The 19,219-nt window shown below is 50.0% G+C and overlaps 1 protein-coding gene across 2 annotated transcripts in view; it reads left to right on the forward strand.

Moving 5' to 3' along the window:
• The first annotated feature begins 3,446 nt into the window (after positions 1 to 3,446).
• The window catches only part of WNT7B (Wnt family member 7B), a 95,229-nt gene continuing 79,456 nt past the window's right edge, over positions 3,447 to 19,219 (forward strand). The window contains exon 1 of one of the 2 annotated variants that reach the window (XM_009095101.4): positions 3,447 to 4,147. In XM_009095101.4, coding sequence (XP_009093349.1) covers positions 4,077 to 4,147 — 71 coding nt within the window. In that variant the 5' untranslated portion in view covers positions 3,447 to 4,076. Of the gene's footprint in view, positions 4,148 to 10,443; positions 11,022 to 19,219 lie in introns of those variants that run through there. The other variant, XM_009095100.4, reaches the window with a different exon arrangement.

Genomic DNA, 19,219 nt, shown 5'->3' on the forward strand with positions numbered 1-19,219 from the left:
GGGACCAGCAGCAGTGTGTGTAGGTGACCTTTCTTTTGGCAGGTTTTGGAGGTGTGAATGTTGAGCTTTGTCAGCAGAAAGTCAGTGCAGGAGAAACTAAATTCGTGATTTTTTTTATTGACTGTATTCCCTGCTATACCAGTTGTTTTGGATGAGTAATGACTAAGAATTGTGTACTAGAAGACCATTCAGCAAATTATTTCAACCCACATCTACCAATGCTTTTCTATTTAGGAATATTACCTTGCATCCAGAAAGCCTTTTAGCATTATTAAGGTGGTATTTGTTTAAAGTAAATAAACGGGCTTTATATATTTTGCATATAAAGTAATCAGGTGTATCTCTGAATACTTATGTGAGAATTAGGCATTTTAATATTCTACCGAGTTTTCTTTCTTAAATCACACAATTATTAAGCTTCATTAAATCTTCTTAACCTCGGCCTAAGTTTTCAGGAATAGTAAAACTGATATTTGAAGGCAAGAAAATATATAATTTTCCCCCAGTTCAGGATCTTCAAATCAATTAGCTGAAAATAACAGCAGAGTAAGGGTCAAAAATACAGAAATTTTTTGCCCTCTAAACGATGGTACAACCTAGGCTAGTTTCTGTTGTTGAAACTTCTTGGGTTTCATGAAGAATACTCATTAGTTTGCAGAAGCGAGTGGGATGTGCTAGCCTGACAGTCAATGAGGAGATGGAGACAATGTGAGTTGTATTCCCATATCCGTGGGGTTTGTGACAAAACAGGCACGAGGGGTCTGCAGAGGAGACCAGTGACAACAAATAGCTGTGATGCAGAGCCCCCTGCTCCTCCTAATCTCCCTGGCCAGTGAATGCCCAGTTCCTGCTCCTGGCCTCACACGCAGGGGAAGCAGCCTGCCCCTCCACGCCGGTTCCGCACCCACGCCCGAGTTTGTGCTCGGGTGCGGAGACAGAAGGAGGTAGCGCAGCTCCCCGGCACGGCGCTCCTACAGCCAGCGGCCGCGGGGGGACCGCACTACAGGTCTCGGCAGTGCCGGGGCCCCTGAGCGCATCCCAGCCCCACGGGACGGGGCCGCCGCGCACCCTCCGCCCTCCGAGCCCCGCCGCTCCCCGGGCCCGCCTCACCGCCGCAGGGTGGCGCTGTGACCCCGCGGGACCGGCCCGAGCCGCCCCTTGCCGGGGCCGCGCCGCCTGCGCCGGGCCGGGGCAGCGCTCCGGACAGACCGCCGGGGCACATCCCCGGGGCAGCGCTCCGGACAGACCGCCGGGGCACATCCCCGGGGCAGCGCTCCGGACAGACCGCCGGGGCACATCCCCGGGGCAGCGCTCCGGACAGACCGCCGGGGCAGCGCTCCACACAGATCTCCGGGGCACATCCCCGGGGCAGCGCTCCGGACAGATCTCCGGGGCACATCCCCGGGGCAGCGCTCCACACAGACCGCCCGGGCACATCCTCGGAGCAGCGCTCCACAAAGATCTCCGGGGCACATCCTCGGAGCAGCGCTCCACACAGACCGCCCGGGCTCATCCCCGGGGCTCATCCCCGCCCGCTGCCGCGGTTCGGGTCTGCCGCCGCCCTCGACATCGCCCGGCCCTGCCGCCCGCCTCGTCCCGCCCCACAGGAAAGATCTTTATGTACCCCGCTCCTCCCGCCACCGCATCCCCGCGACTCTCGTGAGGGACACATGACACTTCTTTTCCAAAAGGTTTCAAAAACCGGAAAAAAGATTCATAGGTGGCGGGTGGTGGTGGGGCTGTATCGTGAATGACATTTGGTGTTGGTCGAGGAGTTTGGGAGGCAGCTGTGGGTAAAGTTGTGAGGCTGTTGGAGACATGGTTCTGCAAAAGCGAAACATAGAATCAAAGTGTCATGGAATATTCGGACTTGGAAGGGCCCCACAAGGATCCTCAAAGTCCAGCCTATGGACCTGCACAGGACAGTCCCAAGAATCGCACCATGTGCCTGGGATTCCTGTGATTCTGTCAAACACGGCCTCATCCTACAAAAAATTGCCTAAAAATAATGGGGATGAAGAACAAAATAATCCTTACGTTGGGTCAGGGGAAAAAAAAAAGGATAAAAAATGACACCTAAATACAAGGAAATTAGTGTGAAGGGAAGACTCGGTATTTTTTAAGGACAAATTGTCTGTAGTTGAGTATTGATGACAGTGTAGCCGAGTGGACTGGAGGAGAGCTGGCTGCCTCCGAGAGCCGGAGAGCTGATTATTAAAGAATGAAACTGAGGAATGCGGGGGAAAAGAGCCAAACCCATCCGCAGCAGAGGAATCGGAGCTGGCGGTGGAGTGGGAAGTCTCGGCCGCCTTGGTCGCTACTGGGGGACTTGCTCTGAGCCCCCCTTCCCCAGCACGGCCCTTCTCTGCCCCGCTTCGCTTCCCTTTCCCCTCACAGGAACTGGCTTGGGGTCTCTGCATGATGCCTGGAGAGGAGCCTGTTCCTGTGGGCTGAGTGGGTGATGACAAGGTGCGGGCAGCCTTTGCTGTGGGAGTCTGAACATGACCTGCGATTTCACACTGCACCTCTTCAACCACGGCAGCCTGGCTGGCCTTTAAAAAATCCTTTGTTTTCTCCGTCAGGATAGATACTTTACGATGAAGTTCTATGTTCAGCCTCTTTTGCTTGCTTGTCACTGCCTGCTTTCCTTTCAGGCTTTCCTGGTGTGTGTTTAGCCGATTCTCTTTGCGAGATGCCTAGAGCCATCTGTGCTGACTGTTGCTACACGTATATGAATGTATGTGTAGGAGAGGGCAGAGGTGCACGAGTTTTTCCGTATCTGTGTAACTCCCTGCAGCCCACAGACTTGTATCGGAGTGCTATTTAAGCGTGCATATGCATGCAGATCTGTGCCTCCGGACAGGCACACATTGTGTAGTAGACTGGAATAGATAATTCCACAGAATGCAGGAATAAACGGAGCGGCTCAGAAATCAGTGAAGAAGAAAAATAGAAAAAATAGAGAGAAAGAAATGAAAGGGAAAAAAACCACAAAAATCAGAAAAGAAAAGGAAGCCTTGCTTCATTGTTAGTGTCTGAGCACAAAGTGAGGTTTTGTCCCACCGATGAATCTCTCTAGGAGCAGCAAACTGACTGTCCTAAGCTAGTGTTACAAGCTAAGTGTATCTGCTTCTCAAAGGAGGAAGGATATTCTCTTACTGCGGAAAATGATATCAAATTTGGTGGCAGACATTGGTGTCCAGCAGGGTCAAATGGCCGAAGAAGTAGTCTGGACACATGTTGCTTTTTAGGATACAGCTGCCAGCAAGTGGGGATTAACGCCTGCCTCTGTTTCTTTAGAAAAAAAAAAAAAAAAAAAAAAAAGAAAGAAAGAAAAAAAAATAAAGAAAAAAAAAGAGGAAAAAAAATAGAAAAGTTTAACAGTTTCTTTTGTGAATTGCAAATCCAGCCGCGTTACCATACTAAAGGAAATGAAAAAATGCTTCGGTTTGAAAGGACGAGTCCTTTATTTCCCTTATTGGATACGTTTCATGTGTTTTCCCCAACACTCCGGCTTAAGGACGTGCCTTTTGAAACACAAACACACGCACAGCTCGCACACGCACACACAGATAAGATATGTATTAGATCCTGACACATGCGGGGTGGAGGGAAGAACGGGGGAGAGAGAGAGAGAGAGAGAGAGAGAGAGAGAGAGAGAGAGAGAGAGAAAGAGAAAGAGAGATCCTCCTACCTGGAGCCATAGATTGCAAGATACGTAGTGTTACCTGAGGAAGTCAGAACAAGTAAAAACAGATTGAACTTCAGGGCTCTATGAGGCAGTTGATCAAGATCAGTGCTTGCTCATTCTCTCCCTCAGACTGTCTGTCTTGGGGTTTTGTTTTACTGTTTTGAGCAGCCCTTTCCGTTTTTTCTTCCTCTTTAGCTTTAATATCGGAGCCGGTTTCGGTCACCATGGCTCTGGGAAGAGCTGCCTATCTGCGCGGAGTTGACTTTTTACAGCTCGGCCGGCTTTGCTCCTGGGTAGCTTCAGCAATGCTCTTGACTGGGATTTAATCGACAAGATCAGTTCGGCTTTTTGTGCAATTTTTATGGCTCAGTCCATTTTCTAGATCATGCACAGAAACTTTCGGAAGTGGATTTTCTACGTGTTTCTATGCTTTGGAGTCATCTATGTCAAATTAGGGTAAGTCCTTCTGCACGACAAATCTCCTTGGCTTTTGGGTCACGTTAGTGCGGAGTTGGGAGCAAAATACTGCAGAGGAGGGAAAAAAAAGGAAAAAAAAAAAAGAGAAAAAGAAAAGATGTGATTATTTGTCTCTCCGCCTCCGGGTCCAAGCGCCGGCAGCCCCCCGAAGCAAGGCCGTCTCCCCCGGTCCCGGGCCATGCCCGGCGGCGGGGCGCTCCGCCCGCCCCGAGCCTGCAGGGAGCCGGTCGCGGGTGATGACGGATCCTTTTATTTTGTACTGCTTAAGCGAACTTAAATATTATCTCTGGCTTACAGTACCCTCAGAGGAAAAAAAAAAAAAGAAAAAGAGAAGGCAGCCTGACAGAGTTAACTCAGGCGCTGCTGCTGGGACAATAGAGCAGAGCTGAGGTATTAGGCGAAAGGGGCGGGAGGAGGGGAATCCCTGCTCTGAACCTGCGCTCAGGGATTTGGTTTATGCAGGCCTAGACACAATTTGCGTTTCTATCCATCACACGGACGTGTTGAAATTAACTTGACAACTGGTCCGGCTACCTCTGCTCTAGTGCTCCCGGGAAGCCAGGCGGGCTCAGGCGAAGGGACCGGCCCGGGGCCCTGGAGGGTGCGGCGGGGGCTCCGGGGGAGCCCGCTGTTTGCTCCTCGGTGTTTGATCACCGCAATCGAGTGCACACGGTTATTTTGGTTGCCAAGTTTCGCCCTCTTTCCCTCTGTCTCTCCCCCCAGTGCCTGTATGCCCTTATTAATATTGCTCGTCGCAGTAGGCTGACTTGAGTTGAATTTCCACATTCCTGAGCCCCAGCCGAGTCCTTACCTGTCGAACTACAAACTCTTTAAAGACCCTGTCTTTGCGGGATTTTTTATGCCTTTTTTTTTTTTTAATGATCAAGAATACATAAGGTGAGTTGCAATCCAAAAACGCTCACTTCCCTTGAAATCAATACGTGGAAGAGAACAGGGAAGCCAAAGGGCATCTCCCAAAGGCAGGAGAACGAGCAAGTTCCCCAGAGCGACGGGCAGGCTGGAGCCCGGCCGGGGCAGCAGAGCGGGAGGGCGACGGGCAGCCAGGAGCGGCCCGGCCCTGCCCGCCGGGAGCCGCCGCCGCGGGCGCTGCTCCGCGCACGATGCGCGGCGGGAGCAGCCACGTCCCCGCTGTCAGCAGCCCAGGCAGCGCTGGGAGGAGGGGGCGACGAGAGGGAGGGAATCTGCAAGAGGGAGGGCTCCAGAGCCGAGGATTAAGGTTAAACAGCGGGGGGAAGGAATTAAACTGGGCTCATCGGGAATGAGAAGGGAGCCGCAGGCTCTGTATAGCGCACCAGGAGCTTCCGCAGCTGCGGGCAGCAAGGGCAGAGCTGTCCCGTTTTCGGGGTGTCGGCGACACCCTGTAAAGAAGCCGGTTGCTTCCCGGAGGGTTCCCAGCGACTTGCTCGGCGGGCACCAGGCGGATCGCATCCCTTTGTGTTTGCTCATTTAGGTATTTTTGGCACGGCTCTCGGCCCGCCCCTGCAGCCGCAGGTGCCGCCGCGGTGGCCGGCGGAGCAAGGCGCTGCCCCGCAGGCGACCCGCGGAGGATGCGCGGGTGCGGAAGGGGCACGGCCTGCGCGCTGCCCCCTGCCCCATGCCGGTGGGGAGCCCTCGTCCGCCCCTGTCCCGGCTGAGCCACATGCCCGGGGGTAGCTCCAAATCCTGCCTGCTGCAGACAGGTCCTTTCAGTGCTCTGACCTTTGCGGGGCCGAGAACCTGCGCCGCCCTTTGTCGTTGCCGGGGTCGGCAGCGATGGGCTCTGTCCCCCTCTAGGCTCGGATTGTCGGGAGTTTAGATGTGTAGTGAATTTCTTAACGCTGCGTATCCATAAATGAAGTGATGACAGGGTACCCAATTCAATAGTGCGAGGACTTTGTAGAGCACACCCCTCACAGAGAGGCAGGCGAGCTCAAGGAAAATGCTTTGCAAAATGAGGGCAGTGATACAGTTATTGCTTTCTCTGCGGCCGAAGGGAACAGATGATTGGGCACATGTTGTAGGCTGAAAGGCAAATCTCTCTTCGAAATTGCTTTTGGCTGTTTTAGAAGAGGATTCAGAGCAAAAATCACAAGAATGCTGTCGGACTGAGCCTGGAAGTGAAACTGAGAGGACATCAGGAACAGTAAAAACCTTTGCGGAAACCCTATCAGATCCATCACCATGCCTGTAAGGCGATGAGGATACTTCACTTTCTCTGAACAATAGGAGAGAAATTTGCTCTGAGATCTAGGGCTACTTCTAGGCTAGGCATGTGGGACGCAATTATTTCCTCTTTCATCAGCCACTGGAACTACCATTTTGTTGAAACCATATCCTTTGGGTGTAATGATGCCTTTTCTGGTGAGCTCTTTGCTTTGAAAGGGGGAGGTGAAGGTGAATAAAATGTCTTCCAGGGCATTCGGTTGATTTTCAGCGGGAATGAGAGAGCCGTCATGTCAACCCCGGCAAGGAGGGGAGTCTTGGCAGGTTTTTTGGGGTTTTTTTTTTTTTTTTTTTTTTTTTTTTTTTTTTTTTTTTTTTGGTTTTTTTTTTCTGCTGAGCACATTTTAGCGTCTTAATAAAATGTGCTAAAGGCTCCATTTTCGGTGACAAACATGACGCCGAGGGGAGAGAAAGTAACACAATACATAAGGTGTTGGACGAGCCGGGGTGGTGCATGGGGTGACCTGACAAGATCCCATAAAGAAGTCACTATCTCCTCCAGTTAGGAGAAGAGAGCAGGTCCCACTCAAGTAGTCCTTCCTCTAGGGCACCTTCCGTCATTCCCGTTTCTATTTCCGGTCCCCCCAGATTGCTGGAGAAAGAGGGATGAGGTGAAACATCCCTTAATATTTCTGTCGATGACGTTTCCAGGCATGGAAGCATTAAGTATCTGCAGCCTTGCTGACTTCATGATAGCACGTCACATCAAATATTGACCTCAGGCAGGATTGAAACAGAAATATTTTCTGACAATATCACAGAGCATTCGGATAACGTTTAATTCGGATACCGTTTTAATTATTAAATACGTCAGAAATTAAAAATTACAGCAGTAAAAATTTACAGTACTACAGATGCAAATGACAGCGGAAGCTCTGGGGATGAGTGATGTGTCTTTTGGAAGGATGAAGTCGTGGACAATACCCAGATCAGAGATTTGGGGGCAAACCCCACCCTTTTCCTCTTTATTCTGGAGGAAAAGAAAGGTAACACCGGGCAGCTCCAAAGAGAGCGGGGAAGAAGTTCCTTTTCCCGCGGAGAGAGGCTCGCTATGGCGTTAGAGGGATGCTGGCGGCGGGAGCTGGCGCTGCCCAAGGGAGCAACGAAAGGTGTCGGTACCCCTTTGAGGGGCGGTAGAGACGCTTCTTTCGTGTCCATCTGAGCTGAGGGCTCACAGGGCTACCGACATCGGGGACCCCGGCCCGTTCTGGGAAGGCCGGAGCACTCCGCTTCCCGGGACTTCCAGGGATGCTGCGGCGGGGAACGTGAGAGCCGGTCCCGCTCGCCTCCCCTACTGCGAAGTTCACCTTGGCTTTGCTACGTTTGTGGTAAAGGCCAACGAAATCCTGCTGCCCTCGCCACCCCCGGGGCTGTCCGGCCGCGGGAAGCCCGCCCGGGCCGGCACTGTCCCCCCAGCCCTCGGCAAGCATTGACGGGAGCTCAGCCTCGACGGCGGCAGCACGTGGAGTGCCGGGAGCCGCGGCGAGGCCCCGGGAGGAAACCCGCGCGATTCCCGCCAGGAGCGCCACTGCCTGGTGCCGTCCGGCCGGCGGGACCATCGCTCCCCGGCCCCTCCACGGGCACCTGCCGTTGTGCTGCCGCCACCCCCTTCCCTGCTGTCCTGTCGTCCAGACACCGCTCATTCTGAGACTCATTGTTGCCTTCTTCCCCCGGCACTGGACTTGCAGCTGGATGAGGTACAACAAACGCCCGGTTCCGCCCAGAAAGGACACGGTGGGTTGTCCGCCTGGCGCATCTTCCCGGCTTCCGACGTGCCCTTCTGCCGGACTCTCCCCGGGCTTGGTGTAAAAAAGGATCGCGGCTGGGAATAGATAGATAATAGGGAAGTAATAAAAAGCAAATAGTTTATTAGTTCCCGCCCGACTATAGTGTCGACAACTATTTCAGTGTAATTCTGCCCCATTTTTTCCAAAACACACCTGTTTGTGGAAAAAGGAGCGACAGATGCTGAAGTGCCCATATAAGATGTTACCGACAATACCTCCTTTCCAGTGTGACGTTTTATTGAAGGGAATGTTTCCGTCTTCAATCAACAAAATAAGTGTGGTTCTCACTGCCCCGGCTGATATATGTATAAAAACCATTTAGATGGAATTTGCAAGGTTATTCTCATCATCGTAGTAATAATCTTCATCCTCCTCATCATTATTATTCACCATCAATAATTTTTTCCTATAATAACCGGCCCGTGGTTTTAGAATAAAAATTAACTCCCCGAAAAAACCTGTACGGTTTGATTTCTTTATACGACTTTTCTTCTCCTACACAACACATCTGTGGATAAAGTCAGTTTCGACCTGAAAATTATGGAAATTGGCAAACCGTCTTCGTTTCAGGTGGAGTGGGTCAAACTTTGCCAGCACAAGTCCGGAGTTTTCCAGTGCCAACTTTTATTTGCATTATTACAGTTCGCTGTCCCCCTCCTTCCCTCCCCCAGGCACATCTTTAAAAGCAGACGCACATTTCAAGCATCTATCTGAAGCGGAACAAATGCTAGAAATACAACATTCTAAGTGGCTTCTCGTTCTCCTGGTTTCACGCTCAGCAGAGTTGCCCCAGCCACATGTCTAGCAGGAAAAAGGGCACTGAGGAGATATACATCTCTAACTCTTTCCCTATATATAGACTTGCATACACACTTACAGAAGGATAAATACGTCCATTTTAGAATCTTAAATAATTATAAATAAGACGGTTCTGGGATATAAATAATCGTTGAAAGGCTTAAGCGTCCATCTCTTGTTAATCGAGATCAGCGTTTCTCGAAAGGACATTGACTGCCCCAACGTCTGTGCTGAACTTGCCGATTAAAGTGGTTAAAGCAACCAAACCCCGAGAAGATTTTTATCTCATATTGAGCGGCGTACAACGTTTTTGCACCAGTTCTGCAATTCCCAGTCCATCTGAGGGCATATTTCGTTGTGTCGCTGAGACAGCTGCACCCATGTTCTGGGACTGGTTAACTGGAGGAGGTGTTACCAGGGCGTTCGGTAGAGCTCTTAGCCAAGACATCTTCTTCGGTCAACAGCAAATTAACCTGAGACGAACATTTACAGACCGAGGACACTTCGGAGTCTGGTTCTTGTTCGTTTCAGCTGCTTTTCGGTTTAAGTGTCTTCGGTGGCCGTTTATTTTTCGGGGTTCGTTTTCAACCCCAAGCCCCGGTATCCGCAGCGCCCGTATTTCACCATCGCTCTCAGCACTTCCGAAGTCAAGGACAGAGACCCAACAATGCAGAGGAAAAGCGATGGTCTCCTGCACGCCTGGGGTGCTCGGGGCGAAGGGCTCAGGCCCGTCGGAGGGGGAAGGGTCGAGCATCTCTTTGCCGCGGGGTGCGGCGGTGCCAAGGGGCAGGAGTCGCTCGGCTCAGGGGGAAGGCGAGGGAGAGGCAACAAACCTGCCGGGAAACCCCTCTTTGGACTTGCATCTTCTCAGAAACGAGAGAAGCAGAGGGAAGAGAGGAGACGAAAGCTCTTCCTGCGGGGGTGGCGAGAGGTGTGGGGAGCCGGGAGCCGCTCGCAGCCGCCCCCCTCTCGCTCCCTACAGCGGCTGTTCCACACTAGTCCTTTCCCTTCGCTGCTCTCACGCGAAATTCAATCTCGCCAGGAAGCTACGTGTGTGCATGTCTTTATTTCTCACTCAGTAAGGCTATGACTACGTATGTGTTCCTGAAATCGAAGCCTAATTTTTAACATCGGGGCGACAACAACAGCCAAACCCCCGCCGAGGATGGAGGGAAGGCGGAACCCTTCGGTGGAACCGGGACAGCTCGCCACAATAAAGAAATTAGCCGGAATGGGGTTGGAAGCTGCCAGCTCGTTCAGCCTCTCCCAGGGCGAGCTAAGGGTGCCACGGCAGAAGCAGGGAGCTCTCAGCCCACCGAGCGCTGGTGGGGGGGAGTTAAAAATGCCTCACGGAGCCCGAAATGAGCCCTTGCCGGGCGAGGCGTAGGAGGGGGCTCAGCCAGGGAGCACGGATTCATTGCAGCCCGGGCTAGATCAGTGTCTTTCCATTGTCATCCTCCCCCTAGGAAAAAAAAAAAAAAAAAAAAAAAAAAAAAGGGAGAGGGAGAGAAAAAGTAGGCGGATTGCAGTGACTGACTGCCCAATGGCAGCCCCGGGCCTCAGGAGAGTTACAGAGAGAGAGGGAGAGAGAGAGAGAGAGGCACTTTCTGCCATCCAAATCCCTTAAACCATCCTCATTCCGACACGAGAACCCACTGTAACAACTTCCAACCACTGAGACATGACAGGCAGGAGCCCAGAGGCAGCAGCAGCAGCGAGAGCAGCAACAGCAGCAGCACACACTCTGCACAGGGAGCAGCATTAGCACCAGGGGAATACTGCACACAACAATACAAACAAACAAACAAACAAACAGACAAAGCCCCCCCAAGCCCAAGGGACTGGATTCCAACTCAGATTCAAGCCACAGCTGACACCAAAAAGGGTGGGGAATTACGACCAGGGGGGGCCAGAAAGGAATAACCAAGGAAGCGAACTCAAGAGTGTAAACGGGATTCAGCCATGATCCTTTTTTCATCTCGCAGTGTGTTACTCTCAGTGTATTACCCTCAGATTTTCCTCATCCTTACCAGTGGGAGTTACCTGTAAGTGATCCAGATTTTTTTTTTTTTTAAATACTGTTTGCAATGCCCCCGCTAGCAGCTACCTAGGGGCAATGCGCAGAGCGAGCAGAGGGAGCCGGGAGAAGCCAGCACGGGCGGCAGCTCCGTGCGGTGCGTGGTGGTGAGGATGGTGGTGGTGGTGGCGGCGGAGGAGGAGGAGATGCTGTGCTGGTGGCGGTGCTGGCGCTGCTGGTCGGACCCCGCCGGGGGAAGGGACGCACCGCCAGGTAACTCCCGGGGCTGCCCCGCCGGCGAGGCCGGGGCCCGGCGTGCCCGCAGCGGGGGCGGCGCACCTGGGAGGGCGGCGGGGCAACGGGACGCGGAGCGGCCGGCGTCTCCCCTGGGGACTCCGACCCCGACTCCTCCTCCTGCCAAACCGGAGATGGGCATCGTTTCGCGCCCGTCGGGGGAAGGCTGTTTGTGTGCGAAGGTCCCGGGGAGCTCGGGGCTGCCGCAGCCGGCGGCGAGCGCCCAGCCCGGGCCGCCCGCCGAGAGTCCCCGCCGCCGAGGCGCTCGCCGGCCGGCTGCTTTCGCTCCGGAGGGATCTCCAGTCCCGCAGTTAGAGCTGGCTCCAGGACTTTTTCCTTGTGAGGAAGGGGGTGGAGGTAGGGGTGGGGGAAATGAGAGTCGGTGGGTGGGACTGCGAGGAATTTCGGTCTCTTTTTTTAATATCTATATCTGTATCTATCGTTGCGGTGGATAAGAAGCGGCTGGGCTAGTCCGTGAGGGCTGCGGAGAGAGTGTCCGCCGTGCGTTCTCCTGCAGGTCCCCGGGCAGGTCTCTGTGCCCGCCGGCCGCCGCGTTAGGGTGGCGGGGGTGGTGGGCCGGGGTCCCCGCGCCGGCCGTGGCGGAGCCGGGCCCGTCCGAGAGCGCAGCCGGAGTCCGGAGGGGCTGTCGGGGACCTGCCACGGGCTTCTGTTCTCCTGCGCTCCGGAGGAGAGCTGACCGCGCCGCGGGGCAGCCGTGCGGAGAGGAGGGCGCTGCGGCGGCAGGTACCCGGCGGAGGGAGCCGCTTTAAAATCGGGGAGCCTTCTCCCTCCCTTGAGCATCCCCCAGCCCCGGGGCGAGAGTCTCCGTGCCGGAACGCGGAGGTCGGGCCCGGGGGAGCTCAGGGGCGGTTCGGAGCCTGCCCAGGCTGCCGGGGCTGCGGCAGAGGGGTTCACCCCTCTCGGTGATGGGGAACCCCGTCTCGGCATTCCCGGCCCCGCATTTATCTCGGCCGCCGGGGCCGGACGGATTTCCCTACTCTCCTACCCCGAAGCCGACCTCAGTCTTTTGTGCCCCGACGGATGCGAATTTGAGGTCCTGTCCCTGAACTGTGCGTTGGTTTAGATATATTTGGGTTTTTTTTTCCTCTGTATGCGCACACAGGAGCACATGCACACGAACAAGCACGTGTGCATGTGTTCCTCTGTGTGTGTGTTCGTCTGTTTTCTGTGGGCTATGGAAAAAACATATCCCACTGCTAGGGGAGAAAAGTAGGAATAAACACGCCCATAAAAAGAAACTAAAAGCCTATTTCTACATTCTTAATTCTTAATGAAATGCACATGTCTTGGCCACCGATTTTTAAAAGCGCTTAGATTTATGGAAGCACGTTAGATTAATTCAACCAGAGCTGCCTGTTTCTGTTCACAGGAGGGAAATGTCTGCTGCGTAGGTGACCGATAGCTTGTAAAAAAGCTTGCCGTGCTATCTTTGGTTGGTTGGGATTTTTTTGTGGTTATTATTTTTTTTTTATACAGGAGGAAGGAGTCGTAATAAATAAATAAGTACACCCTTTTAATATAAGCGTAGCCATATTTTTCTCAAAACCGTAGGAAATTACTATCCTACAAAGTTTTCCTTCTATAAATAGTCCAAATCTTAAAACAAAAGTTTGCAACCGCACACCAGATGCTGGGATGCTGGCGGTTTCCCTTGCTGTGTGACATAATTATAAGGTCCGAAAGCAAAAGCTATAGAAGTATAATAATAATACTAAGGCGACTGCTGAGGGGAAATACAAGGGAAGCAATGCCTGCTTTATTTAAAGCCAACTGCTTGTGGATCTTTTGAGCACTGCCCCGCGACAATGAGAAGTTGTGGTGGATAAATAATGCTCTCTCGCCTTTCCCTGGGCCGTCCCCAGTTCATCCCCTCCGCGGCAGGTCACTCGGAGCTGGACCCGCGGAGCTGGAGCTGAGGTGGCTATTGCAGCCCAGCAGAGCAGAAGCGAAAGGGATCAGGAGGTGAAACCCAACAAAGCGGAGCCCCAAAGCGACGCCCACCTCCCTCCATCCATCACTCCTGAGGCACGGAGCCGGCTGCTTTCCCGGGGAGAAAGCAGCGCACACGGGACCGCTGGGGACAGGGTGCTCGGGACCCGACCCCCTCCGCTTCTGCCCCGTACCACCCCCGGCACCAGCCCCCGGCCACTTGCTCCTTTTCCAGTGTGTCCCCCCCATCCCTCCCAGAGAGGGGAGCAGCGGCGGGAGAGCTGCGCTGCTTCGCCTCACTCTCCGTAGGAAGTGAAAAGAAAGAGGAGTTATTTCAGTGCTTAATGGAGAGTAGCCTACTGAACTGGTGGTGTTTGTCTGGTGGGTAGATATACTTCTCTAGCTTCCTAATGGTAGCTTTTGAAGATTAAAGCATAGTAGAATCTGTTGGAACATTATCTGCCGGTGTCTGCTACCCTCGCTCTCCTCTCCGGAGGGGAGGATGCTTCCCAAGCTGCTATTTAGTGAGGTCTCAGGGACTGTCAATGGTTATGTTAATTTTCCCCGAGATCTCTATCATCTTTTAGCTACTCCTTGGCTTCTGCATTGCTGCTCCTTCAGGGACAGAGAGGGTGAGTTTCAGCAGACAAGCAAATGGAGTGCGGGGTTTCTGTGCTCAGTCTCTCTTGGTGCAGGGAATGCAGGCTGGAGGAGATGGGATGCTGCCCTGTTATTCTGTGAGAAAACCTGTCAAGCAAAAATCCCATCAGATTTTTCTGAATGAAAAAGGCAATGGTGAATTGAAATGGGCACCACACACCTCAGTGGTTTTTGTGCAATAGCTGTGAAGAAAGTCAAATTATGGTCAACTACATCCAAAATTAATTTAAAACCCGACTCCTTCATAAAATTGATTTATATATTGCAAGTGTGCTATCTGATAAAGTCATCTTCTTCAGTGTGCTTGCCTGGTAACCTTTGGCCTGCTGAGGCACTGTGAACATTTTTACAACCAGAAGAAATTAGTGTCTGCCTCTCTGAAAAAGAAAACTGACTATGGCTCCAATAGCTGATGCATTTTAATGTTGGACATATTCTGATAATCCAATTAAATATTTAAAGTATAAAGCTCCCATTAAATAGTATCAGTGTAATTAACATAAATGTCTAAACACCAGGATTATGCAGAACACTGGCACTGTTTCTTGCAGTGCATGTGAGAGTGTGCATGTGTGTGTACACATGCACATATTCAGCTGCTTCTAAAGAAGATGGTGCTCCTCAGTTTTCCATTGGTGCACCCCTTTCACTGTTCATTTTATTTAGTGCAGGATGCATTCACCAGCAACAAGAGAGCTGGTTCTGAAGAAGCTTATTTGGGGATTATCTGCTGGCACATAGATACAGTTAATTCAGTTATTTGCTATAAAGTGATTTGGAATAACTCTTAAGAGAGCGTGTGCATATGTAGTAATAGCAGCACAAATGTTCAAAGCAGATACATTTTCTAACACCACAGCACAGCAAATAATTTATATTGGTGTGTAGATATCACTGCTTGGTTAGGAAATGTAGAGGAAGAGAAATCCTCTGCCTGTTTTGCATTTGTTCTGCTGGTGCTTCCACATCTTCCACATCCTTGCAATTCTGTATCCTTAATAACAGAGCTTCTGAACACTTGTGGGAAGCAGATTAGAAGAAATGCAGATTGTTCTTATGCCTACAGGAAAGTGGTCATGCCTAATCCTTAAAGATTAGGACTGCTGAAGAGAGTCCCTGGAGTTTGCTTCTTAATCCATCAGTGCTGGAGGGAGCTGCACAGGCAGAGAACAACCCGGCTGCTCTATGAGGCAGAGCCTTCAAGGGGATAGTGGGCACAGCTTCACCAGCAATGCCAACCATCCTGACTGATGCTCCCACTTTAGCTGGTGCAGAGTTACACAGGCTGGCCCACTCTTCCCATCCTGGTTACATCAGGGTAGGATCCACCTCTGTGATTAAGCTGGCTGTTATGGGGATGGGATTGCCTCTGGCTCAGTCACTGAGCTGCAGTGAAAATCCATCATTTCCCTGCTTTTGCACCTTGTTCATTTTATAACTGGGACTTTAGGGGAAGCTTGCTCTCTCAGCCTCTAGTTATGGAGTGTACAATGCCCAAGGAGAGCTCTGCTGTTATAGTCTGCTTTTATGTGATACTGTAATAATGATTGTCTATAAGAGGATTTGTAATAGGACTTCCTTTCACTTTGCCATCCCTCAAAGATGTGTTCGCTTATAGACAGAACAGGTCAATCTTCAAAGAGTATCAAATATTTTCAGGCTCATCTAAAGCTAATGCTTTTGCTCAGCTGAAAAGAGAAAGATAAAGGATATTTTTATGCTTGACTGCCATAAACCTGGCTTATGTGCCTGGCACAGGAAATTTCCATGTATTGAAGCAGCTACACAGAGATGGGAGAATGATTGTGATATGATTTCGTGGTAGGTCTAGGAGGTAAAGTCCAGCATTTTACTGTGAGACCCAGAATAAAATTCCCTGTCTAAAATCAAAAAGCTCTGGTAAATCTGGGATTGTTCACTCCTCTCCTGCCAAGGTCTAGATCAAGCACTGAAGTCCTGAATATCCTTGAATCCAAATGCATTTGGATGAAGAAAACTCTCTCAGTCCTTTGCAACAATCAGGTTCCAGGAATTGGGTGTTGAGTACACCTTGAAATTGCATAAATAAAAAAATTACTTTAGAAATTATAAGTAAAGGTGGCAGCCTTCAGAATGTGTAGGATGACAGCATGGAATTACTACATATGTTGTATTACTAACATAAAATAAAATGTGGGTAAAAAGCAATATGAAATATTCAGATGAATAGGTAAGGATGAATACAGATGTGTTTGCATATGAAACACCCTGCAAGGCTAATCCCTCAGAAGGGAGTCTTTCAAAGAAGATGTTAAAGAGCTAAACAAAATGACCAGCAGTGAAACAGTCAGACTGACAAAACCCTTTTTTTGCAAGGGTTTTTTACACCATGTGTACCTGGCAGTGTGGCATGCTGAGGGTAGAACAGTGGCATCTGCCCTGTCAGTGCATGGGACTGTGTAATTGGGGCTGAAATGCAGTGAGAGAGCCTCCTGACCCCAAAATATAGTTTAACCCTCTAGTCCTCCCAAGTTACCCCAAGCAACAAAAACCTAGGACCAGCTGTAGATCAAAGGAGTACTACAGATGTGCTGACACTATGAGCTACCAGAATGAGTTAACTATGAGTTAATCAGAATTTGTTAATGTTGCAAGCCCAGTTTTTTCAGCCCACAACTTTTGCATGTTGCTCTACCCTAAGTGGACTCTCACCAGTGCCTTTCATGGCTGCTGGCAAAGCATGTCTACCTGTTAATTACTTGACAGATGAAGTTTTGCAATACAGGTTCACCTGTCTGTTTGGTTCTTCTCATGATTTTTGCTCTTTCCCCCTTGATGCTCCACTGCCCTTCTGTAGAGCATCTCTCCAACCTCCCCCAGGTATGTAACTTGCATAGTGGTACAGTAAAACTCTACATGGAAGGGTTCTATGAGAACCAGACAGGCCTCTCTCAGTGAGAACCATGACAGAAAAGCAAAACCTCCATGACTTTTTTTTTCTGGAATTGTGCCATGTACATGTGAACACCCCATCAATGAGCTGAAGAAACTTGTCACCGAAAGGTTCAGGTTTACAAGCCCAGAATTATGTAGGGGGATAAGAAAGCCCAGGAGTGTAGGCACAGGAGTACTCTGGAAGAAAAGCCAAGGAAGGCATGTTTCTGGAGAATGTCTTTCAGTCTTTTAAGAGTTGTTAGAACCCTCTCCTCCTTTGCTGTCCCTTCAATCCTCCCCCAAATGTAGATCTGTTTTCTTTCCATTGTGGATAGCTGCATAGGACTTGCTGTTAACTTCTTGCTAAGACAATTCCTATGTATTTGCGTTTGCTACAACACATGCCTAAGGAACATTGCAAATTTTGCATTAGCAGAAATGGAAAGAAATTCTAGATACAGAGACTTAAATATTTGACCAGTATGTTTTTCTGTCTGTATGCATTTCTATGACTTCTTTCTTCCATTACTGCCAAAATGTTTTTAGGACAAACCTTTAAATAACATGCTGAGGTTTTTTTTTTTTATGCTTTTCTCTTGGGCTATCTTTCTAAAAGTCAGTTTTCTGGATGGAGCTGGAAGTTTGCTGCCTTATTCAGTTCTAATAGAATATGGGCAGTTTTACTGAAGTTAAGATAGTTACGGCCAAATGGTTGCTCTCATCATAAAAACATCTTTCTTCCACTAGGATCTGATAATAAGATGATTATCACCCACTAATTATTTTTCAGCAAATCATACATTATCTAGAAAAATCTCAAGACAGAGTAAATCAGACAGTTATTGTATCTTTCTTTTCTGGAAATAATTTTAATGGCAGATACAGTTTGTACCCGTGTCCCTGTTACAGTTTTGAACATTTATTTTTGTTTCAGCCTATGCTTTTGGGTCAGATTTCCCTTGAAAAAGGATAAACTTCAAGTTTATGCAAAAAATCCCACTTAATCATCATGGTGACAGTCTTTGTTCCAGCTCTTTGTCCGAGGTCAGATTTCACTCTGAGTTCCTAATAAGGAGAAAAAAGACATCCAGTGGTATGGCAAATGTGCAAGTGAGGGAAGAAGTGAAGGCTAGGAGTTTCATAGGTGGCAGAAGAATTTCCCCTGTGTGGTGGCACCAATTCCACTGGTCCCTGCACATCCCAAATGTTTTACCTGAAGTAGAGCCACACTGTTACAGGCAGTGACACCACTTTCAAAGCTGATGGAACTCTATGGACTTTACTGGCAGATTTGTGATGCAAAAAGTAATGCTGGTGAGCTGGGTCTCCACCAGCATGTACTTGGAATGCACAACAAAGGCATTCAAAATAATTTCCTTCTGCATGGCCATCGCTGTGTAGAATTTTGGGAAGATCTTACCTTTTGTCTTTTAAGCTTTATGGGCCAAAGGCCTCTCTCCCCTGAAGCCATATCCACAGCTCAGCAAGCTAATAAAGCAGGAGTAACTCTGGTGCAGTCAAAGGAGTGACTCCAGTGCAATCAAAAAGAGTACCAAACAGAAAGTCAGCACCAGCCTTATCCTTACAGTATCATTTTGAATGCAGCCTTGACATGGGCTGCTGCTTTATGCAATTTATAGGGAATCTGGCCCTAGTTTGCAAGAACATACAGTGAAGACAATATTAGTAGGAGGCCATGCCAGACAAACCCCAAAATCAGTTCCATGGGCTACTGAAAGAATTATGGCCTTTGGAATCAGCAAGACCAGACATAAATCCAAAACATTATTTAATTTTTTGAGGGGAGAAATAAATTAAAAGCCTTGAAGCATTTGCTGTTGCATGTGAAGTATTGCAGAGAAGCCCAAAGCTGGAAGTAAGCATAAGCCAGAAAGATAGAAACCACTGTCTGCATGCAGGCAGGACCTGGGAATGTTTTGACTTGTATCCAATTAAAAATTTTGAAGTGCTGCAATACTGGGACTGGATGTAATATGCACCTTACTAGTCTGATTGAAGTGAGACATAATTATCAAATGTGACTACTATTTAATAATAATTTCTTTCATCAGGGATTGTAAGTGAATTAATCCTACCAGTATTCAAGGGAATTGGGCAAGGATCATTTCCCTCACTGCTGGGGTGGAGTGCAGCAGTTGCTGTGCAGCACCCAGCCAAGCTGTATGGACGTGCAGGACCAGCACTAGTCCTGACATTCCTGGCAGCTAGGCAGGAAAGCATCTGACAAAGCCCAAGCACATCTCTGATTGATCTGGACCCTGGCCAGGGCCAGTCCCTAAAATACTGCAGTTTCCCATGGTGGGTTTCACTCTGTGGTGAAGATAGGAGCGGTCCGAGAGTGGGCCGAGGTCTGAGATGCTGAATAGCAGTATCGTGACTTTGCCTGCC

Source organism: Serinus canaria, chromosome 1A (assembly GCF_022539315.1).
Source record: "Serinus canaria isolate serCan28SL12 chromosome 1A, serCan2020, whole genome shotgun sequence".
Classification (NCBI taxonomy): Eukaryota; Metazoa; Chordata; class Aves; order Passeriformes; family Fringillidae; genus Serinus; species Serinus canaria.